Source organism: Balaenoptera acutorostrata, chromosome 10 (assembly GCF_949987535.1).
Source record: "Balaenoptera acutorostrata chromosome 10, mBalAcu1.1, whole genome shotgun sequence".
NCBI lineage: Eukaryota > Metazoa > Chordata > Mammalia > Artiodactyla > Balaenopteridae > Balaenoptera > Balaenoptera acutorostrata.
The window spans coordinates 36571318-36597666 of NC_080073.1; the positions used below are offsets into that span (position 1 = coordinate 36571318).

Here is a 26349-nt window from a genome sequence, read left to right on the forward strand (position 1 = left end):
GCTCAGTAGTTGTGGCACACGGGCTTAAGTTGCTCCATGGCATCTGGGATCTTCTCAGACTAGGGATCGAACCCGTGTCCCCTGCATTGGCAGACGGATTCTTAACCACTGTGCCACCAGGGAAGTGCCTTGGTTTAAGATTTATTTGAGGAATCTTATTGAGGACCATAGCCTGGGAGACAGCCTCTCAGCTCTGAGGAACTGTTCTGAAGAGGTAAGGGAGGAGCCAGGATACATTGACATTTTCTGCTGGAAAAAAGACATGTAGTTGAACTGATCTCTGGTGGCCTTGGCCAGCAGCGGCTTGAAGCAGGATCTTGGTTCCCCAGCCAGAGATTGAAGTCAGGCCACAGCAGTGAAAGAGGTGAATCCTAGCCACTAGACCATGAGGGCCAGTGGCCAGTGACAAGGCCCTGGCCCACTGGCTTTGTAGAAATGAATTTCCACAAAGAGATGGAAAGTAGTGAAACAAGTAGTGTTTATTAGGAGGAAAAAGAGCACGTGTGAATAGACACGCATGGGCAGGCTCAGAGAGGGAGAGTCGTGCCCCCATGGTAGTTTGGGGCATTTCTTCTGGGTTTCCTCTGGTCAATCATCTTGCTTTGCCTGGCTCTGAGTCCATATTTGGTTTATCTCAGGATCCTCCCCTGTGTGCGTGCACATCTCTTAGCCAAGATGGAGTCTAGTAAAGAGGCCTATGGGTAGGTTGACATCGCAACAGGGAAGAGCAAATCCTGACTCCATGTTGCATCTGTTTCTTTTACTTTAACCTTTGCTTTTTGTTGCTTTTGTTATTATAATCACTGTCTATAGCTGTAAGCATACATAATGGCCTGCCACAGGGAACCCTGCCCCTCTGCCTGACTGTTAAACTAAAGTCCCTTTGTTCAGTTCACAGAGAGGCATTCTGACACTGCCCACCTGTGAATGGCTGCAGAAAATAAGAAATTAACACATCCCCTTCCTGATGAGGGGCAAGCAAGGAGATATTTTGCAAGATAAATGGGCTTTTTACTTCCTCACCCCTTCCCCCTCTCTGTTCTATAAAAGAAACTGGCATCCAGACCCGGATAAGACGGGTTTTTGGGGTACACTTGTCTGCCATCTTCTCAGTCCTCCAGCTTTCCGAATAAAGTCTCTATTCCTTGCCTCAACACCTCATTTCCCGATTTACTGGCCTGTCGTGCAGTGAGCAGAGCGAGCTTGGACTCAGTAACAACATCACCTACTATGGGGTGGTGCCCCCTCCCTTTTTGATCCCTGAGGAGCCTTTCTGCGCATGTGTAGTCAGGGAGGTCTTCTTGACCTTGAGAATGAGAAATATGTGGGCTTTTTATCTTTTTTTTAAATTTTTATTTATTTATTTATATTTATTTTGGCTGCGCCGGGTCTTAGTTGCAGTGCAGGATCTTTGTTGAGGTCTGAGGGATCTTTAGTTGTGGCACGTGGACTCTTAGTTGCAGCATGCAGGCTTCTTAGTTGCAGCACGTGGACTTCTTAGTTGCCGTGTGTGAACTCTCAGTAGCGGCATGTATGCGGGATCCAGTTCCCGGACCAGGGATTGAACCCGGGCCCCCGGCATTGGAAGTGCAGAGATTTACCCACTGGACCACCAGGGAAGTCCCTCTTTATCTTTTATCTGGGCAGGACTCAGCTCTTCTCTGGCCCTGCCATTACTGTTTTCTTTTTTTTTTTTAATTTTTACTGGAGTATAGTTGATTTACAATGTTGTGTTAGTTTCAGGTGTACAGCAAAGAGCAAAATGAATCAGTTATACATATACATATATCAACTCTTTTTTTTTTTTAGATTCTTTTCCCATATAGGCCATTACAGAGTATTGAGTAGAGTTCTCTGTGCTATACAGCAGGTTCTTATTAGTTATCTATTTTATATATAGTAGTGTGTATATGTCAGTCCCAATCTCCCAGTTTATCCCTCCCCTCCCCCCCTTATCCCCTGGTAACCATAAGTTTGTTTTCTACATCCATGACTCTACTTCTGTTTTGTAAATAAGTTCATTTATACCCTTTTTTTTTTTTAGATTCCACATATAAGCAATATCATATCATATTTGTCTTTCTGTGTCTGACTTACTTCACTTAGTATGACAATCTCTAGGTCACTAGAGGCAAAGTCCAGCTATTTGCCCTGTTCCTGTTGTTATTTCTGTCTGGAAGTGTAAACAGGAGGCTGGCTGTAAATGTCTAACCTGGAGCCCATCTATCTCCTGCCTCAGAACGTCAAAAGATTATTGCTAATCACAAGGAACAGATGCCTCAGGTCAATGATTGGAGTGCTTTCCTACGTATGGGAAGATGCAAGAATCTGGGTTCATAGAAATTATGCCTTAGAAATGCATCTTAACTATCTAATGCCAATATCTAAAGCGCAGAACGCCTCCTGTTTTTCCCCATCCTGAATTACCCTCAGGGAGCACCGTGGGCTGCTGTAGCTAATGGCTGGATCCTTGTAGAACTGGGATGGTGGGCAACGTTGTTCACTGGAATGGCAGGCAAAATTCCCTGTCCACAAGCACTTATATGAATTAAGGATTCCTAAAACTCTCAGAAATATAAAAACTAACCCAAATGTTTTTCAAGTTCATGTGATCTGAAGTAATCTTTGGTAAATAAAAGCTAGTTTGTTTGTTGGTTTAATTAAAATAGGTATGTCTTCAGAGTTATCATTAAAAATAAGGCAGAATACAACTTTTATTCCACCTGAGTACACTAGCTAAATAAGTTCATGTTGTTTCTGTTACCAAATTTGTTAGCAAGAAAAACAACTTGGTATGATGAAATTTTCATGTTAGGAACAAGTGAATTGGGACTTCCCTGGTGGTCCAGTGGTTAAGAATCAGTCTTGCAATGCAGGGGATGCTGGTTCGATCCCTGGTTGGAGAACTAAGATCCCACGTGCCGCGGGGCAACTAAGCCCACGTACCGCAATTACAGAGCCTGTGTGCTCTGGAGCCTGCGCGCCACAAGTAGAGAGAAGCCTGCACCCCACGATGAAAGATCCCGTTTGCCGCAACTAAGATCCAACGCAGCCAAAAATAAATAAATAATTAAAAAAAAAAAAAAGAAAAAGTGAATTAAATAGACGTAAATGGGATAAGAGTCTTTAGGCAAACACTTCAGCAATGATTTTATTTTATGGCATGTCTACTTAAATAGTTTCCAAAATCTTTCTGGTTACTTGAAACCTTAAAGTTATACTGAGATAAGTTAAATAATGGACATTTATTAAATATTTAGATCATTTTCAAATAAAATAAAATACTGAAACATTAATCACTGAACATAAGTTTATCCACTTTTGGTTTCCTTTTACAAAAAAAAAAAAAGAGCCTAAATATATTTAGGTCTATTAGTAAAAATCTTTTCTGCTACATTGGAAAATTTACTATGAGGAAGAATATACTCCTAGAAATTATGGAATGTATTTATGTCTGCCAGTCCACAGAATGCTAGTGTAAGAGACTGTCCATGATTACTCACTTCTTAGTTTTCACTAGAAATTAAGGATTCTAAGGGTTAAGAGTTCTAATTAACATATGTAATTGAAACTACTTAGAAATAATAAGGGTGAAAGGAAACAACTGTGTATGAAAAGTAGGTAAAGAAAGTAGATGGACTTCCCTGGTGGTGCAGTGGTTAAGAATCCACCTGCCACTGCAGGGGACAGAGGTTCGATCCCTGGTCTGGGAAGATCCCACATGCCGTGGAGCAACTAAGCCTGTGCACCACAACTACTGAGCCTGCACTCTAGAGCCCGCAAGCCACAACTGTTGAGCCTGTGTGCCACAACTACTGAAGCCTGCGCACCCTAGAGCCCGTGCTCTGCAACAGGAGAAGCCACTGCAATGAGAAGCCCGTGCACCGCAACAAAGAGTAGCCCTTGCTCGCCGCAACTAGAGAAAGCCCGCACACAGCAATGAAGACCCAACACAGCCAAGGAAAAAAAAAAAAAGGAAAAGAAAGTAGAATGATTGGCAATATAATTAGTTATTTGCATAAGTTCAATAAAAATCTGTCCTCCTTGTAACTGGACACAATTGGAAACCAGTGACTATATTACCATGGCTTTGGCTGGACTGTTACATTTAAGAGAGATGTGCATTCACATATGACAAGACAGTTTAAGGACTGCTTGGAAGAATTGGCCTGGTACCTTGCTTCTAGCGTTCCTGGTAGCCTTACCAGGTGAGTAAGGAAGGTCACTTCCTGGCAGATCCAGGAACGTCAGGAGAGGAATTCACCCAAACCATAAGTATTGCAGGTAAAATCTGATGGTGAGTTCTTGGCTTGGCTTCCTGCCTCAGAGGATTTTAAGAGTTCAATCTGAGACTCCTTATGAAATTTCAGTAAAGCAAGCTTTAAAAGAGCTTATATGGTCAGTTGCTACTCTTGTTTATGTAAATAATCATGCCAAGTTTAATGCAAAAATATTAGTTTTACTGCGATTATCTTCGGTAAATTATCTTTGTGATTGTAGAGAGAAAAATTATGTTTGCACTTTTGTAGATACTAGATTCTGGTCCTGTTAATTGTCTTTGAGGTTTTGTTATATACCTGTAAACTGGACTGGGTTCTGAATTCTTCTACTTTCCTCAAATATCTGGCTGTGAATCTCCAAACTAATGTTTCCAGTTCTCTCCCATCCTTCTGATTTGGAATCTCTAAGAACAAAGACTGCCCTTGAATCTCCTTGGAAGGGACTATACCAGGTCCTCTTCACTACCCAGATGGCAGCCAAACTTCAGGGACTTGAACCTTGGGTCCACATCTCCCAATTAAAAAGGGTTCCTTCAGACTCTAGGAATTGCACACCAGCTGGAGACCTCAAAATCAAATTGACTAGGAAAAGAAGAAGCCAACATAGAGGTAGACTGCCTCCTCCCAAGACGTTGGATCAAGAATGTTTCTTTCATTCCTTCTTCTCTCTCTGACCATCCTTTTCCTAATACTTACATGATGAAGGTCTTTATGATTCTTTTGACCACCTTTGTATCTCAGGCCATTTCAAAGGGAGGTAATCCAACCTCCAAAAGACTGTTGGACTTGCCACATGCTGATGACTCTGTAGTTCTGCCTGTCACAAACTTCTTTCTGATTTCCAATGCCTCAGTTTTTCTGGAACAAACTCAGTCTCTTCCCTATCATGTCAGACTCCTTAACCCTGGGGATGCATTTCCCTGTCTCTGATTGACAACTCCAAACATGGGGAACCTTGCATCCAGGCTCTGCACAAAGAAAGGGAAACAAGGCAAGGGTATCCAGAATAAAACCACCTGTGTGGTCTACAGACCCTTAAATTTTGCTGGTCTCCATGGCTGTCACCTTTACAGTCCTGAGTCACAGACTCAAAGGGAAATTACCAGGAGGCATTCATAAGTCAAAATTACGTTCATTTAACTCCCCTGGCTAGGAGCAAGTGCACATGAGGCTATGACCAGGAACCTCCTTTTAACTCTTGAAGACATTGCAGAATCTGCTGCTAAAGCAATAACTGCCCAACAAAAATCCCTAGATTCTGTGGTCAAAGTTGTTTTTGGTGATATGATAGCTCTTGATTATCATTTAGCTGACCAGGGAGGTGTCTGTGCTGTGGCCAACACCACTTGCTGCACCTAGATTAACATTTCTGGGATAAGATCATTGAGCAAGCCACTTGGCTTAAGAAAGTGACTCCTTCTTCCACAGGGTCGGTCTTTCTTTGACTTATTTGATTTTGATTGGTTTAGAGCTTGGAGACCATGGCTCCAAAGTGCACACCAGACATTGGGAATTTATTCTGCTTATAATACTCATAGTTGTCTCCCTGGTGTGATGTATTCTATCAAAAGCTTTTTTTTTTTTTTTTTAAATCTTAGTTTCCTGGCCAGGGATCAAATGTGTGCCCCCTGCAGTGGAAGTGCAGGGTCTTAACCACTGAACCGCCAGGGAATCCCCTCTCAATAGCTTTAAATGCATGTTTGCAGCTGCTAACCACCAACAAATGATCTCCCTAAGACTAGAACATCAGAAAAGGAACGAAGAGAATGATTGACATAAAGAATGTGAACCCAAAGTCATGATATTTCTATACCACAGAGAGATTTAGCAAAAAGATGTCACGACCTGTGAATACCACACAGGATCAGCAAAAACTGGGAGAACTTCAGAGCGGTAGGTGGGAGTGGCAGTAATGCCTTAAATTTTTATCACATCTTTCAGTTAGGCTGAGAGCCTGATTAAAAGGGGGGAATTGTTGAAAACAAGACAACAGGTCCCAAGTGGAGTCACTTATGCTAAGCCCCATTTCATCTAATTGAGACTTATAGTTTCAGCCTCTCCCAGAAATGTAATCTTAAGCCAGTCGATCGGGAATCACCTGGTTGGCACTAGTGAGGTAATCTGCCTGATAGACCCCTGCATCCCCTAAAGGAAGGTGACCTTGCCACAACAAATCCACTTTTTGCTGGTATAACTCCTTATTCCCATGCTCTTCTGTTTATAAAAGTCTTTCATTTTCTGTAGCTCCTGAGCTCCTTTCTCTCTGCTTAAATGGGATGCTGCTGCCCAACTCATGTTGAATTCATGCTGAATAAAGACTATAAGATCTTTATTTTTAATATTTATGGGAATCTTCATTACTGCGTGTGGGATCTTCGTTGCGGCACACGGGATCTTTAGTTGTGGCATGCGAATTCTTAGTTGTGGCATGTGGGATCTAGTTCCCTGACCAGGGATGGAACCCAGGCCCCATGCATTGGGAGTGCAGAAAAAGACTATAAGATCTTTAAATTCTACTCAGTTGAATTTTGTTTTTTCAACAATAGTATGCTAGGGACTTCCCTGGTGGCGCAGTGGTTAAGAATCCCCCTGCCAATGCAGGGGACATGGGTTCGATCCCTGGTCTGGGAAGATCCCACATACCACGGAGCAACTAAGCCCGTGCGCCACAGCTACCGAGCCTGCGCTCTAGACCCTGCGAGCCACAGTGACTGAGCGCGTGTGCCACAATTACTGAAGCCCACGCGCCTAGAGCCCATGCTCCGCAACAAGAGAAGCTACCGCAATGAGAAGCCACCGCAATGAGAAGCCCCTGCTTGCCGTAACTAGAGAAAGCCCGTGCAGCAACAAAGACCCAATGCAGCCAAAAATAAATAAATTTATATTAAAAAACCCCCAGTAGTATGCTCTGTATTATGCATTCTCAACAGGGGCAATATCAACTCCACCCCCCAAACTGGGCAAAAATTGGTTCTTGGATATAGGCCAAGAAACCTTACATTTCAATGGGATGGATTTCATGACCTTAAGAAAGACATTCTGGGGTTGTAGGAATACAACACCCCCCCGCCCCCCTGCCCCATTGGATTTATAATTTTAAGCTTTTCAGGTATATGTCCTAGGAAAGGGAGGTGTTGGCTGGATCAAACGATAAATCTTTTGGCAGTTTTGAGCTTCCTCAGGCAGGCCATTTAAGGTGGGCAGGTACTCTGGGGACACTGCCTTAAGCTGTTAAAAACCATGCCAAAATTTGGTCAAGTCACTTAGTGCAGGGGTTTGAATGGAGTCCTTCTGAGAGTTTTTGCAGTTCTCAATATGCAAGCTGAATTGTTTAGGGGTGAAGTGCACTGATACCTTCAATTTATCTTGCAATGCATGAAAAATAAGATGGATTGCTGCATGCATACATTAACCACCATATGATAAAGTAAATATAACAAATGTTACTTGTAGAATCTAGTCTGTCCCCAGTCCCCCATTAGAATGTGAGCTCCCGGAGGGCAGGGACTTTTTCGGCCAGGCACAGGGTAAGCAGTCAGTAAATATTTGTGGAGCGAATACGTGCAAAGCACTAAGAACAAGTAAGCGCTCAGTAAGGGCAAGCGTTCACAAGTCTATTGTTGCGGGAAACCCGCAAGTTCCGGCCTTGGAAGTGAGGCCGAGGGTGCGCGCGCAGGCCCGGCGTGGTCGCTCTGGCCGCCTGTCGCCTCGGCTCTGTGGTGGGTCCTCCGGGCCGCGGAGCATGCGCAGGGCAGCGCCTGCGGGGATCGCTATGGCAGCGGCGTCGCGGTGGGTCGGGCCTCTGCGCTGGCACCCTGGCAGGGCCGCCTCAGACGCCGCCGGCACCACTTCCTCTGTGGAATGAGCGGGGCCTCCTGCCGCCGCTCGCCGCGCCCCCCGCCGCTGCCGCCGCATCCCGACTGTGGGCCCGCTCCGGGAACATGCCCCTGACCGCCTACTGCTACCTGCGTGTCGTGGGCAGGGGCAGCTACGGGGAGGTGACGCTCGTGAGGCACCGACGGGACGGCAGGCAGGTCGGCGGGGCTGGGGCCCGGCAGGGGATGGGGGCAGGCAGGGGTTCGTCGAGGGCGCCGTCCAAGGGCTGGGCCCAGATATTCTGAAGGGGACGCACCTCAGATGGCACTTCTTCAGGGAAATCGTCCCAGACCATCAAGAGTAGGCCAGGCCTTCCTGTCATATGCGCCCCGAACTCCCTGGCGTTCTCTTTGTAGTCGTAATCGGTGTGCTTAATCTGCACACTTTCCCCGCACTCTCGACAGTTCCGTGAGAGCGTACACTCCCAGGACCTAACGGCGGCGCCTGGCAAGTATTCCTCCTTCAGTGAAGGGCACCATACCCCGTCTGACCTGGAGACCTCTGGACTCGCTCAAAACTCAGCTCATCACCTTCCCTCCAAACCTCCTCTCACGGTCCCCATTTCAGGGAGTAGCACCACCAACCAGCCAATTGCCCAAGCTGGACACCTAGGAGTCGTTCTGGGATCCCCCCCTTACCTTCCCCCACTCCCACCCCCTTATTCGTCTGTCCACTAAGCCAACTGGCCTCTTCTTCATCTCCACGGGTACCTCCCCCATCCAGGACATCATAGTCTCTAGCTAAGCTATGGCCATGGCCTCCCTCTTGTCCTCCCTGCCACATGACTTGCCCTTCTCCAATTCATCACTTTCATTGCAGTCTCAGTGATCTTTCTAAAACGTGCCTCTAATGTTGCACTTTATCCCATTAGCCTCAGGATAATAAACCAATTCTTAAATGTGGTTTATAAACGGGTGACCATATAATGTATTGTACAAACTGGGACAATTTGGAAACTGAAAGGAGACACTATTTATATTACACCAGGACAATGGGACTGCCCCAGACAAACTGAAGGGAGATGGACCCATAAGTATAAGGTCCTCTCGCCTATTCTGCCTTGTCTCAGGTGCTGGTCACTGCCTGGAACACAAGCTCAGGCATAAGAGATTTATTCAGTGGTCAATGGGGAGGGGGGATTTTTTTGGGCTGAGGATGGGGTGCTAGCTGTAATAATAGTCCCTCACATTTGAGCAGTAGTTTGTTTACATTTTACCAAGCACATTTATGCTTTGTTACAAAACACATTTATGATTGTGTTTGTTGAATAATGAATTGTTTGGTGTGTCAGTTGGTTGAGGGCAATGTATTAGGTGTTGGAGGACATTGTTTTTTTTTTTTTTTAAGTGAGAATTATTTTGGATGTTGAGGATAGGTGATGTTTAGCCTTATTCGGCCTTGGATCCCTTTGAGTATGTAATGGAATCCACAGACCCATTCTGTCTGCAGATGTATATTCAAGTAATATTGTATGCACCTTTGTAGGGGGAACTTAGAGGTTAAAGAATCTCTACCACAGATTTTTTGGTTAATTCAGTGGTATATTAACACTGACTCATTTTTAGCCATTAATGAAATTGTAAAATGCAGATGGAAAGTATAATTTTTTGTGACCCCCCCCCACCCTGCTATAAGTCTAACTTGTAAAAAAGTATCATTAGTGGTAACAAGTCTTTTTCCCAGTTTTGTGCTTTGTGAATAACAAAATGAATAGGTTATGTGGCAGTCTCCAGAAGGTTGGTTTTGAGGACACTCAGGATAACCCTTAAATACTTTTGAATCTATAATACTGTATGTTTGTTTGCATATTGTAAAAACATGTGTTTTTTTTGTAGTATGTCATCAAAAAGCTGAACCTCCGAAATGCCTCCAGCCGAGAGCGGCGAGCTGCTGAACAGGAAGCTCAACTCTTGTCTCAGTTGAAGCATCCCAATATTGTCACCTACAAGGAGTCGTGGGAGGGAGGGGATGGTCTGCTGTACATCGTCATGGGCTTCTGCGAAGGAGGTGATCTGTACCGAAAGCTCAAAGAGCAGAAAGGGAGGCTTCTGTCCGAGAGTCAGGTGGTGGAGTGGTTTGTTCAGATCGCTATGGCTCTGCAGGTACTGTCAGGACTCAGCATCCCACTTGCTCCAAGGTGACAGAGGGATGCCTGGTGGATTTTAGGAAAATGCTTCCCCAAATGCTTAATGAAAAAAAAAATTCTTTTAAAAATCCATTTATGAAGTGGACCTAGTTCCTCTTGCTGTAGCACTGAAGTGTTCTGAATGAGTGATATCTGTATTGAAGCAGACATGGATTTTTTCTGATTGCTGGAAAGACAATTCTCTATTCATTTAATATTTATAGCAAAATCCATTTTAAGGGCCCTGAATTGACAAAGAGCAAAGAATGACCATGTTTGTTATCAGTTGGTCAGCTGCATCATACTGAAAGGTGGTTGGGCTAATTAATCTGCCTAAACTGTGGGGCTTTGGGCTTTAACCCTGCTGTGGCAGAGTGAGTAGAAATGTGAAACATGTTTGTGTTTTATTACACACATATTCAAACGTGAGACTGTTTATGGAATATCACTCTGATATTAGAGAATGTATCTTAGGATTTAAACAATAAAAGTGATATTGTTATAGTTGAAAATATTATTAAGCTGAAGATTTCATGAGTCTGAGAGGAATGTGCATTTGACCTTGTATAAGTTGTCTTTCTACCTTCAGTGAAAGTTTGTAAGCACATTTTTTAACTGGGTCCTTATAATGCTAGATGGTATGACTGTCAAGTCACCAGGGAACAATTTTGAAGGAAGCTGGGCAAATTAATGCATGGAACTTAATTTCTTACTTTGGAAAGTTGTAAATTAGACTTTTTATTTAGAGATTATAAAACAATAGTGTTTTGATGTGTAGGTGAGGCTCATCTAAGAGTATAAGGCTCTTTAACTTATACAGTTGTTGATGGTATATAAGAAGTCAGGTATAAATAAGTCAGGTATTAAATATTTATATTTAATAAAATTTTATTTTTCTTCAGTATTTACATGAAAAACACATCCTTCACCGAGATTTAAAAACTCAAAATGTCTTCCTAACAAGAACAAACATCATCAAAGTGGGTGACCTAGGAATTGCCCGAGTGCTTGAGAACCACTGTGACATGGCTAGCACCCTCATTGGCACACCCTACTACATGAGCCCTGAATTGTTCTCAAACAAACCCTACAACTATAAGGTAGGATTTGGCTGTGTTTGCCAGCTCACCTTGTCTCTACGGCAGTATTCGTAATTTTAGAACCCATCAGAATAGTAAGTTAGAAGAATTCTCTGTGAATTGGTTTAAGGAAAATGTCTTTTTTCTTTTTTTTTAAGAGGAGAAATGTAAATAAGGCATTCTGACATTTAACCATTTACTATTTTTTTTTCCTAGTCTGATGTTTGGGCTCTGGGATGCTGTGTTTATGAAATGGCCACCCTGAAGCATGCTTTCAATGCAAAAGACATGAATTCTTTAGTTTATCGGATTATTGAAGGAAAGGTAAAGAATATTCTGGAATTAATTGTTTTTAATATTTGGAGCAAGGTTAATTTAATGCAGGTTTGAAAGTAGCTACTGAGAAAAGGGAGTAATCATGTTGGGTGGATAGTTAAGAATGGTGGGTCCTGTCTGTGGGGAGGGTTGAACTGGAGGAGAAGGGAACGATCAATGGCTTAATGGCTCTGAAGAATTGGCTTCTTGAAAACCAGTACCTTATAGACACAGGATGTGCAGGTGCCCTGAGGCTCTTGGTAGCTTCACCTAAGGGGTTAAATGAGCCCTGTTTAAAAGGAGTCTACTCTGTTTGGACTTCCTTGGTGGCGCAGTGGTTAAGAATCCGCCTGTCAATGCAAGGGACACGGGTTCAAGCCCTGGTCCGGGAAGATCCCACATGCCGCGGAGCAACTAAGCCCGTGCGCCACAACTACTGAGTCTGTGCTCTAGAGCCCGCGAGCCACAGCTACTGAGGCCCGCGCACCTAGAGCCTGTGCTCTGCAACAAGAGAAGCCACCACAATGAGAAGCCCGCGCACTGCAATGAAGAGTAGCCCCCGCTCACTGCAACTAGAGAAAGCCCGCGTGCAGCAACGAAGACCCAGCACAGCCAAAAATAAATAAATAAAATAAATAAAAGATTTATTTTTAAAAAAAGAGTCTAGTCTGTTTGAACTTGTTGCTCCTTTGATAATCATCACAATCACTAGTAACCAGTTAAAAATTGCAGAAAGCATTGTGTATGATAGATGCTAGAGTGACCAACTATGTGTCAATTTCATGAGGCTAGTTGCCCCCTGCAGTGTCAGGCATCCTCACACCATTAAGTTTTAAGGCTATAAATCACCTACTGATTTTAACATTATACCAAGACTCATTTATTTTTTTAATTTGAAAAAATATCAAAAAACACAGAAAAAGTAAAATTTGCTCATAATTCCACTTCTTAAAGAATCAAACAAGAAAGGGGTGAAATTCCCCTGTTTCCATCCATTTCCATCCCTTGGAGATAACCATTGGTAATGGTTTGGTGCATAACCTTCCTGGCTTTTCCCTGTCTTTATAACTCTGGATGTGTATGTTAAAAAAGTAACTGAAATGGAATCAGGCTGTACACACTGGTATACAACCTGCTTTTTTGACTTAATAAATGAGGGACATCTTTCCAGGTCAGTACCTGTAAGTCTTGTATTTTTTTAAAGGCTGCCTGGTATTTTATTAGAAGGGTATACCATACTCTATTCCACAAGTACCCTATGAATGGCCATTTACACTGTTTCCATTTGTTCACTATGACAAGAACAATACTGCAGTGAATATCCTGGTACATAAATCATGCTCTTATTTATGAAGGAGAGGGTCCTCAAATGGGACTGCTGGTTTAAAGGATATATTTTATAATTTTACAACTTGCTATTATAACCAGGATGCCAGATACGCTTCCTGTAGACTAATATGCTGGTTATTTTCTGCTGTGGATAATGATTTAAAAAATATATCTTGGGAAACCTCTACCTTCTTTTACTTTCTTCACAAGACTGTTAGTCATACTTATGGTATTATTTCTCTTTGTAGCTGCCACCAATGCCGAAAGATTACAGCCCAGAGCTGGCAGAAATAATAAGAACCATGCTGAGCAAAAGGCCTGAAGAAAGACCTTCTGTGAGGAGCATCCTAAGGCAGCCTTACATAAAGCGCCAAATATCCTTGTTTTTGGAGGCCATGAAGGCGTAAGACATTTCCCTTGCAAATAGGTCAGCTAAATAGATGGAATAAAAGAGGGTGGCTTTTATAATTTTCATGTGTGAGAATTTATGGTGAGTTTTTTAAAAACATGAAGTAGAATTGCATGATTAGAACAAATGTTGAGATTTGCTTAATTGCTAAAATCAGAAATCTAGAGAACCATTGGAGGAATCACTTTCACATTTCTCTGAGAGTTCCAAGACATATTGAGTACGATTCTTTTAAAAGGATGTATGTTTTAGAAATCATATTAAAATGAGAGATCGTCTAAGAAGCCTATCATTGCATTATGTACTATGTAAGATAATAGTCATATTTAAAAAATAATACTCAAATCTCAGAGGGCTTTTATAAGGTTCCCTCTTTACTCATATAACTTCTCAAGGGGATAGAATTCCTTCTTTGACTTTCAGGTCCTACCTTCGCTAAATAGCTGTTCTAGGATCTGAGACTTAGAGCTGGACAAGACCTTCACAGTCCCTGTCTTTTGATGTGTTAAATTTGAGAGGCAATGCTAGAGAGGCCCTGGGGGATAAAGAAGGATCATATTTTTGTTTACATTGCCTATAATTTCCTACCAACAGACCTTTGGCCTTCTGCAGCTCTGGTCTTCATGCTCCCCTTGAATTCTCCAGAGGTTTAGCTCCATTGGAAAATGTCACACTTAAACAGTTGGGGATATTATTCCTGTATACATTTATTCTGCAAGTCAAGGCTGAGTATACCAATCATTTTTACTTTGAAACTTGGCAAAGCAGTTGTGGTATTATTACAAATGTGAAACTTGAAGATGAAAATTATCCTGGTGCTTCTAATTGTGAGGCAAGTTTTCATAGGTTCTAAATTTTAGAATAATATTGTATTTACAGAAAAGTTGCAGAGATAGAACAGAGAGTTTCTGTATAACCCTCACCCAGTTTCTCCTATCAGCATCTCATGTTACCATGGTACATTTGTCAGAACTAAGAAAACAACATCAGTATCTTATGTTGACTAAATCCAGACTTCACTTGGCTTACACCAGTTTTTCTACTAGTGTCCTTTTTCTGCTTCAGGATCCAGTCCAGCATACCATATTACTCCTCATTTCTCCTTAGTCAACTTGGGTCTCTGACAGTTTCTCACTTTCTTCGTTTTTCATGACCTTGATTGTTTTTGGAGATTACTGGTCAAGTGTTTTGTAGAACGCCCACTGGTTTTTAGAAGACTGTTCTCTATAAAAGGAGCAGTTCTATGGGAATTCCCTGGCAGTCCTGTGGTTAGGACTCCACACTTCCACTGCAGGGGGCCCGGGTTCAATCCCTGGTCAGGGAACTAAGATCCCACAAGCCACATGGCACGGCCAAAAAAGAAAAAAAATAAGAAAATAAAAGACAGAAAGAAAGAAAACGAGCCGTTCTAAGAGGGAGTGTAACATATATGCACATTTCCTCATATATATGGAAACCTTTAACCTTCACTGTACTGATAATAACTTTTTCTTCTTTTCTTCCTCGTAAAGAAAAACCTCCAAAAATAATATTAAAAATGGTGACTCTAAATCCAAGCCTGTGGTTACAGTGGTTTCTGGAAAGGCTGAATTAAGTCATGAAGCCGTTCCCCCTCAACCACACTCTTCTGAGGGCTCCAAGACATATGTAATGGTATGTCTCATTCTAAAGGATATGTGTTCTAGAAACTGTATTAAAATGATAGGTTACCTAAGCTAGTTATTCTATGTGAAATGACTAAGCTTCATTAGATTTCTGTTGTATAAGTAATTTTGTATTGTAAAGAAGGAATACTGGTGAAGTATTCAAAGTGCCTATTAAAATGTTCATGAAGTCAGTGCTGTAATAACTTTAAGAAGTTTTTTTAATTGAGGTGAAATTTATATAACATAAAGTTAACCATTTTAAAGTGAACAATTAATTGCATTTAGTATATTCACAGTATTGTGCGACCATCACCTCTATCTCGTTCCAAAACATTTTCATCACCCCAAAAGGAAACCTCATACCCATTAGGTCGTCACTCCTCCTCCATCCAGCCCCTGTAAAACACCAGTGTTCTCTGTTTGTATGGGTTTGCCTATTCTGAATATTTGATATAAATGGAATCATACAATATGTAACCTTTTGTGTCTGGCTTCTTTCACTTAGCATGTTTTTGAGGTTCATCCAGGTAGCATATATCAATACTTCATTTATTTTTATGTCTAAATAATACCCCATTGTATGTATATGCCACAGTTTGTTTATCCATTCATTCATTGGTAGATATTGGGTTGTTTTCACCTTTTAGCTTTTGCTATGAACATTTATGTACAATGTTTGAGTATCTGTTTTCAATTCTCCTGGGTATAATATCTAGGAGAGTAATTGCTGGGTCATATGGTAATTCTATGTTTAACTTTTTGAGGAATGACCACATTGTTTTTCCTTTGTGGTTGCACCATTTCATGCTTTTATCAGCAATCCCTGAGAATTCCAGTTTCTCTACAACTTCACCAACTCTTGTTATTTTCTGTTTTTCTGATTCTAGCCATCCTAGTGGATGTGAAGTGGTATGTTATTGTAGTTCTGATTTGCATTTGACTAATGACATAGAACTTGTTGGCCATTTGAATGCCTTCTTTGGAGAAATATCTGTTAAGTCCGTTGCCCATTTTTTAATTGGGTTTCTTGTTTTTTATTATTGAGTTCTAAGAGTTCTTTCTATATTATAGATACTAGACCCTCATCAGATATATGATTTACAAATATTTCCTCCCGTTCTGTAGGTTGTCCTTTCACTTTCTTGATAACGTCCTTTTATGCACAAATGTTTTTAATTTTGATGAAGTCTAATTTATTTGTTTTTTACTTTTGTTGCCCATGCTCATATCTAAGAATCCCTTGCCAAATCCAAGGTCATGAAGATGTACGCCTATGTTTTCTCCTAGGATTTTTATAGTTTTAGCTCTTATATTTAGGTTATTGATCCATTAAAATTTTTTTATTATGGTAAAATATAAGTAATATAAAATTTGCCATTTTGTACCATTTTTAAATTAATTAATTAATTAATTATTTTCATTTTGTACCATTTTTAAGCATACAATTCAGTGGTCTTAATTACATTCACAATGCTGTGCAGCCATCACCATATCTTCCAAAACCTTTTCATCATTCCAAACAGAAACTCTGTACCCATTAAGGTCTAACTCCCCATTGCCCCTACTCCCAGACCCTGGTAGCCTCTGATCTACTTTCTCTATTCACTAATATTCCGCTGTATGTATATACCACATTTTGTTTATCCATTCATCTGCTGATGGACATTTGGGTTGTTTCCATCTTCTGGCCGTTGTGAATAATGCTGCTATAAACATTAGTGTACAAATTTCTGAGTCCCTACTTTTAGTTCTTGGGACAAATACCTGGGAGTGGGATTGTTGGGTCTTATGATTATTCCACGTTTAACTTTCTGAGGAACCTGCTATTGCATTTTGAGTTAATTTTTTAATATGGTGTGAGGAGTGCTATAATAACTTGGAAGCATGTTTTCATTCAGGGTGAAGACAAATATTTGTCCCAGGAGAAACCCATAGTCATTGGCCCCTTGAAGACACCCGCAAGTCTGAAAGGCCACACCTACAAACCAGACGTAAGCAATACCGCAGAATCGCTAGCCACGATCAGTAGGGTGAATATTGACATCTTACCTGCAGAAAGGAGGAACTCAGTGAACAACAGCTTAGTTCAAGAGAATCAACGAAGACATTTAGATGCCTCTAATGAGCTAGAAGGTAAATGTATTATTTCTCAAGTGAAAGAGAGGCTGCAGGATAACACTAAATCCAGTGCTCAACCTGGAAACCGAATTCCCACATGGTCCATTGACTATGTCACTGGAGAAAGGAATGACCCAGTGAAGCCTCTGCAGCCCCTAAACAAAGACCAAAATTTATCAAAGGACCAGGTGAGTGACATGCACAAGGTATTGGTTTCAGAAAGAAGACTGGAAAGTGTGGTTACAAAGGTGTGGGTTGTGTTCTTTGTGCTTTTAGTTGTGGTTTTAGGAAAATCGGTTGTTCCCATATAACAGTTTAAACATGACAGAACCAAAGGATAGGACCCAAGGAATTCTTAGATCCCTTCTGTGCCCTGGTGTAGGGTACTTGCCATTTGCCATTAGTGTGTTTTTTCCTATTTCTACGTCATTCTTTTGTAAGTCCTCCAAGTGGATGGGCAGTTCCAAAAATTAGGTAATATCACATTCCTTCTTGCTTTTAAAGTTAGTGGATTGTCTGATTTTTTAAGTTAAGGAATTAAAAAAACATATTTTATGTGTTGGAACCAAAGGAGAAGGAAGAAAGGAAGAAAAGGAACGGAACAAAAGGATTTTGATACTGAGAGACTATTCTGAGTAAATTTAAAGGGTATCTTCTACTTGAACATGGAAAGAAGCCTAAATTAGATGAAGCATGGTAATAGCTAAGGATTAGAAAGAAAGCCAGAACATTTGATTAACTTTACATTTTTATTTGTAAAATATTTAAAGAATATATTTAATGTATATATTGACTATATTTTTATAATCTATATATATTTAAACTTTATATATTACATACATTTTCATATTTAACACTTTTATATAAATATATATAACTATTTTATGCGTCTATAGTCAAATGTTTTTATTTATTTATTTTATTTATGGCTGTTTGGGTCTTTGTTGCTGTGTGTGGGCTTTCTCTAGTTGCGGTGAGCAGGGGCTACTCTTCATTGCGGTGCACGGGCTTCTCATTGTGGTGGCTTCTCTTGTTGTGGAGCACGGGCTCTAGGCACGCAGGTTTCACTAGTTGTGGTACGTGGGCTCAGTAGTTGTGGCTCGCGGGCTCTAGTGCATAGGCTCAGTAGTTGTGGCGCATGGGCTTAGTTGCTCCACGGCGTGTGGGATCTTCCCAGACCAGGGCTCGAACCTGTGTCCCCTGCATTGGCAGGAGGATTCTTAATCACTGTGCCACCAGGGAAGTCCCTCAAATGTTTTTAATAAGGTTTTGTTTTTATAGAAAAGTACAAGTATGATGCTCCTTTCATTTGAACTCATTGAATTGAAACCAAAATTTAGTCCTAAGCTTTCTCTGGACACTGGAATCCTTAGTACTTTATAGATAAAATGATGTGTGTCCTGCTTGTTCTGCTTGACTGTCAAATTATATTCAAGTTCGCTTCTTTTATTTTTTTCCGTAATTATTTAAAAAATTTTTAAAGTGCCAATTCAGTGGTTTTTAGTATATTTATAAAGTTGTACATTCACTGCCATTATCTGTTTCCAGAACATTTCCATCACCTCAAAAAGAAACCCCATACTCAATACTAGTCACCCTCCATTCCTCCTTGTCTCTAGCCCTTGGCAACCATTGTCTGTATGAATTTGCCTATTCTCAATATTTCATATAAATGAAATCATACATATATGGCCTTTTGTATCTGGCTTCTTTTATTTAGCATAATGCTTTCAAGGTTATATCCATGTTGTAGCCTGTACCAGTATTTCATTTCTTTTTATTGCCAAATAAATTCTACTGTATGTATATTTCATATTTTATTTATCTATTCATCAGTTGATGAACATTTGGGTTGTTTTCACTTTTCACTGTGGGTAAAGTTGCTTTGAACATTCATGTACAAGTTTTTGTATGGACATATGTTTTCAATTCTCTTGGGTATATACCTAGGAGTGGAATTGCTGTATCATATGGTGACTCTATGTTTAACTTTTTGAGGAACTGCACAACTGTTTTCCAAAGCAACTATATCATTTTGCTTCCCATCAGCAATGTATGAGAGTTGTAATTTCTCCACATCCTCACCAACACTTATCTTCTGTGTTTTTTGTTTTGTTTTGTTTTGTTTTTGATTCTAGCCATCCTAGAAGTGGTATCTTATTGTGGTTTTGATTTGCACCTCCCTAATGACTAATGTTGTTGAGCATCTTTTCATGTGCTTATTGGCCATTTTTATACCTACTTTGGAGAAATATCTATTCAAATTCTTTGCCCATTTTAAATTGGTTTATTTATCTTTTTATTGTTGAGTAATAGGAGTTCTTTATCAATTACAAATGTCAGTCCCTTATCAGATATAAGATTCAAAAATATTGTCTCCCATTCTGTGGATTGTCTTCACGTTCTTTTTAAAGTGTATTTTATTTTATTTTATTTTGACTGTGCCATGCAGCATGTGGGATCTTAGTTCCCTGACCAGGGATTGAACCTGTGCCCCCTGCATTGGAAGTGTGGAGTCTTAACCACTGGACCACCAGGGAAGTCCCATCTTCACTTTCTTTTTTTTATTATTTATTTATTTTTTCTTTATTACTTTTTTGGCTGCGTTGGGTCTTAGTTACAGCACGCGGGGCCTTCGTTGAGGCGTGCGGCATCTTTCGTTGTGGCGCGTGGTCTTCTCTCTAGTTGTGGCGCATGGGCTCCAGGGCGTGTAGGCTCCAGAATGCGTGGGCTCTGTAGTTTGCAGCATGTGGGCTCTCTTGTTGAGGCGCGTGAGCTCAGTAGTTGTGGCGCGCTGGCGTAGTTGCCCCACGGCATGTGGGATCTTAGTTCCCCAACCAGGGATCGAACCTGCGTCCCCTGCATTGGAAGGCGGATTCTTTACCACTGGACCCCCAGGGAAGTCCCCCATCTTCACTTTCTTGATGGTGTCCTTTAGAGCATAAAAGTTTTAAAATTTGATGAAATCTAGTTTTGTCTATTTGTTATTTTGTTGCTTCTGCTTTTAGTGTCATGAAGATTTCTCCCATAATTTCTTCTAAGAGTTCATAATTTTAACTCTTACGTTTAGATCTGAGATCTATTTTGAGTTAATTTTTGTGTGTGATGTGTAGAAAGGGTTCTACTTCATTCTTTTGTATGTAGATGTCCACTTGTCCCAGTACCATTTGTTAAAAGATTATTCTTTTCCCATTGAATTTTCTTGGGACCCTCATTGAAAATCAGTAGACCCTAAATATGATGATTTATTTTTATACTCTCAATTCTGTACCACTGATTTTTCTATCCGTTTGTCAGTAACACAATTACTGTAGGTTTATAGTAAGTGGTTTTTTTTTTTTTAAAGTGAACAGGACAGAATCCACCCAGCTTTACAGCCACACAGCTCTGGGTCTGAACCTTTCCTGTCTCAACAGCAGCGGCAGATGAAAAGAGAACATACTGAGCATACTGAGCATAGTGGGGAAAAGAGACAGGCCAGCAGAGATCTCTTTGGAATAAGTCATTGTGCTGCTGCTTGGGAAACAGACTTTAGGAAGCTTCATTTCTATTTAGAATGATGTGCTAAAAAGGCACATACATAATGCAAGGAACATATAAAGAAGGGTAGAAATGCTAAATATTAGTTATCAAATGTCAGTGAGTTGGAAGCAGAGTAAGGATTTTATCTTCTCCAGCAAGGATGGACAGCTCATTTTGAGAGTTAAAGGAACAGGCCAACAAAGGTAAATCTCTGATTCCTCTTATGTCATATTAATGAACAGTTTCTCCCTCAGCTTCTGCATAAGATCGTGGCAACCCCTCATTTCTGGAAGTAACTTTCACAGGCACCCTCTCTATAAGCTTCTTAGATGGTCATTCACTTTTGGCAGAGTTTCTTCCCCTCCGCCACCGCCCCCCCCCCACCAAATGCAATGTTTTAAAGTTTTTGAGAGGGAATCACTGACAAATACATAGATTTACCGATGGGGGACCTTTGGAGGTAGATGTATATAACACTGATAACCTCCTCCTCTTTGTTAATTATGGAAGTTCCAAGCGACTCCTCCTCGTCTTTTGCCTTCTCTTTCTACTGTTGGAAAAGTGGATGTCACATCAACACAAAAAGATGCTGAAAACCAAAGTAGAGTGGTCGCTGGGTCTGTGAGCAGTTCGAGGAACAGAGAGATATCATCATCAAAGGTTTGTAGGAGTCTATATTGGATTTTTTTAAGCTTTATTATAAAGCCTTTTGGTTGTAAATCCTGCATATATTGTGAAGTTTTGTATTAAAACATCTTAGCCCTGCTTTTTGCCAGACACTGGAAAGCGCAAATTTGTGATTCTCAACAGAAGCTTTGATTGAAATGGACAGATTCTATCGTTTCAGGGCTGGTCACTTCCAGTTAATTAAGGAGACCAAGTGGATTCTGAATGTAGGAAATGCAGAATTCCCTATTTGCCCTTCCAAAGATGAGCTCTTCCTAGAAATGAGGGCTGTGATCATCCTAGCTAGGAGTTGTAAGCCTGATGTGAACTGGTTTCAAGTGGACACTCCTTTAAAGACCTGTGCAGGGCCTTTCCTGTAGTGCTGGATGATATGTCATGCATTGTAGGTATTATAAGAACAGTGAATAGGAATGGAAGTAACTGACTTTCTTTAAAAGGACCGACCATTATCAGCAAGAGAGAGGAGGCGACTAAAGCAGTCACAGGAAGAGATCTTCCCCTCAGGTAAAGTTGTTCTCTTTCCTTCATCTATTGGAGGTTATTGGTATGGCTCATGGACATAGCATTGGTACTGATTGTGAGGTGTTAAGAATTTCCAGCATCAGTAATCCATTTGGGAAACCAATTTAGAAGAATTTTTGAAATTTCCTAGTCAAGCCTTTTAAAAAATTGGCATAGTATTGGATCTGGAACTTGTGTTATTAGAGAAAGAGGACTCTAAAAAAAGAGCAAGAGAGCTCTGAGTGACAGTAACTCCTGGGAGATTTCAGACAGGAAAGCAGTCAGGCGAATGTTTAGTTTGTTTCCGTGTTCAGAGTCTGTTGGTCAGAGAAGTGCTCTCTTCTCAGGAACAGAGAGAGGAAGCCAGGAGAATGGTACTGCCCTGGGCTGAGGGCTGTGATCATTCCTATTACTATTATCTAAAGACAACATATTCTAGCAGTTTCCATTTATTGAATGCTGACAATGTCTCAAACATTATGCTAAGTATTTTAAGGGCATTATCTCATTTCATATTTTGCAGCGGAGGAGACTGAGGGTCAGAGGGGTTAAGTAACTTGCCCAAGGTCACAGGGCTGGTAGACCTAGACCTGAGATTTGAACTGAGGTGTCAGACACCAGAGTGATGATGAATATGCTGTCTGAGTTCCTTCTAGGCTGGCCCTTGCTGGGGTATCTTCCATAAACAGTGCAAAAGCCCTCTTCTATTGAGGCCAGCCCACCATAAACAACTGCTGGGGGTTGTCACTTTTTCAGGCCCTTCAGTGAGGAGTCCAGCGGGGCCAGGGAAACCACAAGAGGAAGACCACCCTACCCCTGCTCAATGGTTGTCTTCTGACTACAGCGTTGCTCAGGTACATTACATAGTCCTAAGGTAAAAGGTAGACATGTCTACATCTGGCAAGCCTAGTAATGGTAAACCTCATAAATGCCAGCTCTATTTATTCCTGGGACAGCACTGACTTAAGTTAACACTTTTCACACTTCCTCTGATAAGAAAAAGAACTGGTCAATAATAATTAAAAGGATTTTGTTTTCTTCATTAAGGGAATGGACTTTTCAGGCACTCTTGTAAACAACTGGCAGCCTAGTTAATATCTTTCTTAGGAAGTCTTTTAAACAAGACTTCCAAAAGGCTTCCACTAGGCAACACTTTGCTTATTCTGCTGTGTTAATAATATACCACATGACCTGGCCAGATTTTAGTGTTTGTGTCAAAGTACCTTACCTTTCGACCCAGGGATAATGTAGGGGCACCATTTGGTGGCTAAATAGATAATTGCAAGGTTTTAACCACGTTCACTTTTTTGTATAATAATACCCTGGGAATAATTATTCAGTTTTCTGTATTCCAGTTTTTGACATCATTTCTAGGAGCATATAATTACTTTTTTTAAAAAAGAAACTTCCTGCCCTTGAAAGTAATGAAGATATTTTTCCTTTAACAATAGTGTGTGATTTAGTTGTTTCACTAATTAAGATGAACTTCTTTATTTTCCAAAGTTCTAACATTTGTGTGTAATTATATCAGGTAATCCTTTAAAGCATTTAACAATGAGTATCATGGGTGAGCAAACTGAGGTTACTTTTTATTTAGGTGGCATTCTGTCTAGTTTAAAATGCCAGCATTCCTTATGGTACCAGCCCTCTGCTTAGAAGTTCAAACACCAGAACTGTTTGTCTGCTCTCCTCTGGAAAGGAAATTTCTTCATAGCTGAGACTTTCCAGGACCTTATAAAACTTCACTTTGATGTTCCTCAGGCTTCATTTATGAACTTCATGGGTGAACTGGGACATTATTTGGTAAAGTAACTTCAATTTTTATATCCATAGTTCTCCTGTTAAATTGGACCTAGGTGCACATTGTGTCTAGGCATTGCATCTAAGACTGTTTCATGTATTACATTCTGGTTGTGTTGTCATGTGGAATTTTGTTTTTCCAAACATTAATAGGAAAGGAAACTCACCCATTGTCTCTCTGAGGATGAGTTAAGTTCTTCTACAAGTTCAACTGATAAATCAAATGGGAATTCAAAGGAAGGGTAAGTTCTTATTTTTCTATCTCCTTTCATAAGCTATTTCTGTTTGAATTAATTTTATTCTAATTTAATTTTATTTTTTTACTTTTAAAAAAATTTTATTGAAGTATAGTTGCTTTACAATGTTGTATTAATTTCTGCTGTACAGCAAAGTGACTCAGTTATACATATATTCTTTTTCATATTCTTTTCCATTATGGTTTATCACAGGATATTGAATAGAGTTCCCTGGGCTATACAGTAGGACCTTGCTGTTTATCCGTCCTATAAATAATAGTTTGCATCTGCTGATCCCACACTCCCAATACTTCCCTCCCCCACCCCCAACCCCCTTGGAAACCACAAGTCTGTTCCCATGTCTTTGAGTCTGTTTCTATTTCACAGATATATTTGTTTGTGTTATACTTTAGATTTCACAAATAAGTGATAGCATATGGTATTTGTCTTTCTCTTTCTGACTTACTTCGCTTAGTATGATAACCTCTAGGTCCATCCATGTTGCTGCGAATGGCATGATTTCATTCTTTTTAGTGGCTGAGTAATAGTCCATTGTATGTATGTGTATATATATGTATGTGTGTGTATGTGTATCTATCTATCTGTCTATCTCACATCTTTATCCATTCATCTGTCAATGGACATTTAGGTTGTTTCCATGTCTTCGTTGTTGTAGATAGTGCTGCTATGAACATAGGGGTGCATGTATCTTTTCGAATTATAGTTTTGTCTGGGTATATGCCTAGGAGTGGAATTGCTGGATCACATGGCAACTCTGTTTTTAGTTTTCTGAGGACCCTCCATACTGTTTTCCATAATGGCTGCACCAATTTACATTCCCACCAACAGTGTAGGAGGGTTCGCTTTTCTCCACATCCTCTCCAGCATTTATTATTTGTAGACTTTTTAATGATGGCCATTCTGACCCATGTAAGGTGGTACCTCATTGTAGTTTTGATTTGCATTTCTCTAATAATTAGTGATGTTGAGCATCTTTTCATGTGCCTATTGGCCATCTTTATGTCTTCTTTGGAGAAATGTCTGTTTAGGTCTTCTGCCCATTTTTTGATTGGGTTGTTTTTTGTTGTTGTTGTTATTGAATTGTATGAGCTGTTTATATATTTTGGAAATTAATCCCTTGTCAGTTGCATTGTTTGCAAATATTTTCTCCCAGTCTGTAGGTTATCTTTTCATTTTTTTTTTTATGGTTTCCGTTGCTGTGCAAAAGCTTATAAGCTTGATTAGGTCCCATTTGTTTATGAATTAATTTTAAATGTACATTTATAGTAGCATTCAGACCTGTAGAACTGTCATTGATAATGTTGTAAATGGTTTTTGGTATATGCAAGAGCTAAAATTCTCTTTTAATGAACACATCTGATTTTCAGTCAGAATTCTTATAAACTGTCTTCTTAGATCTGTGGGTTTATAGTTTTCATTGGTGGAAACAGTTTCGCCATTATTTCTTCAAGTATGTTTTTGGACCCCCTCCTGCCCTCCTAAGGATTCTGATTACATGTATATTAGATTGCTTAAAGTTATCCCACAGGTCACTAATCGTATTCTTTTTTTTTTTAGTCTTTTTTTCTCTGTTCCTTTTTTTTTTTTCTGGCCACACCGCGTGGCTTGTGGGATCTTAGTTCCCCGACCAGGGATTGAACCCATGCCCTCGGCAGTGAAAGTGTGGAGTCCTAACCACAGCACTGCCAGGGAATTCCCATCTGTTCCCTTTTTTGTAGATTCTATTGCTGTATCTTTGAGTTCACTAATCTTTTCTCCTGCAGTATCTAATTTGTTAATCCCATCCCACATATTCAACACATTGTACTTATCATTTGTAGTTCAATTTGGGTCCTTTTTATATCTTCATTGCCTCTCCTTAACATGTTGGTGTTTCCTCTACCTTGGTCATATGGAATATATTTTTAATAACCATTTTAATGTCCTTATTTACTAATTCTGTCACTTGTATCACTTCTGGATCTATTTCTAGTAACTGATTTTTTTCTCTTCATAATTGTGTGCTATTTTGCTGCTTTGCATGTCTGGTATTTTTGACGTGATGCCAGACATTGTCAATTTATCCCATTAAGTGCTGATATTTTTATATTTCTTTAAATATTCTTGAACTTTGTACTTGGATATAGTTAAATTACTTAGAAATAGTTGGGTGGAATTTATACACAAAATCTGGGACCTTGTCTTTCTCACTCTCTCCTTTCCAAGATTCTTCTCTCACTTTCTAGTGGCAGTGGTGGTCTCGAGCTCTGTCCTTTGGTTTTGCAGGCAAGAAAGACTGTGGGTTTTCTGTTGTACTTTAGCTGCCTATGGCTTGCCTTTAGACTAAAGGTGTTGACTCTCCTCCATAATCTGCTTGCAAATTTTGTACATTCTTCATTGCCTTCACATAGTTGATTTTTGTATTT

At 40.3% G+C, this 26349-nt stretch overlaps 1 protein-coding gene across 8 annotated transcripts in view; it reads left to right on the forward strand.

Moving 5' to 3' along the window:
• Window positions 1-26349, forward strand: part of NEK4 (NIMA related kinase 4) — a 53395-nt gene that overhangs the window by 9573 nt on the left and 17473 nt on the right. For 4 of the 8 annotated variants that reach the window (XM_057554055.1, XM_057554052.1, XM_057554054.1 and 1 more), the window contains 10 exons: window positions 9992-10258; window positions 11184-11381; window positions 11577-11684; window positions 13253-13407; window positions 14925-15066; window positions 16958-17365; window positions 21210-21359; window positions 21824-21890; window positions 22644-22741; window positions 23841-23929. In XM_057554055.1, coding sequence (XP_057410038.1) covers window positions 10145-10258; window positions 11184-11381; window positions 11577-11684; window positions 13253-13407; window positions 14925-15066; window positions 16958-17365; window positions 21210-21359; window positions 21824-21890; window positions 22644-22741; window positions 23841-23929 — 1529 coding nt within the window. In that variant the 5' untranslated portion in view covers window positions 9992-10144. Of the gene's footprint in view, window positions 1-8018; window positions 8315-9991; window positions 10259-11183; window positions 11382-11576; window positions 11685-13252; window positions 13408-14924; window positions 15067-16957; window positions 17366-21209; window positions 21360-21823; window positions 21891-22643; window positions 22742-23840; window positions 23930-26349 lie in introns of those variants that run through there. The other 4 variants (XM_057554050.1, XM_007174760.3, XM_057554056.1 and 1 more) reach the window with 3 other exon arrangements.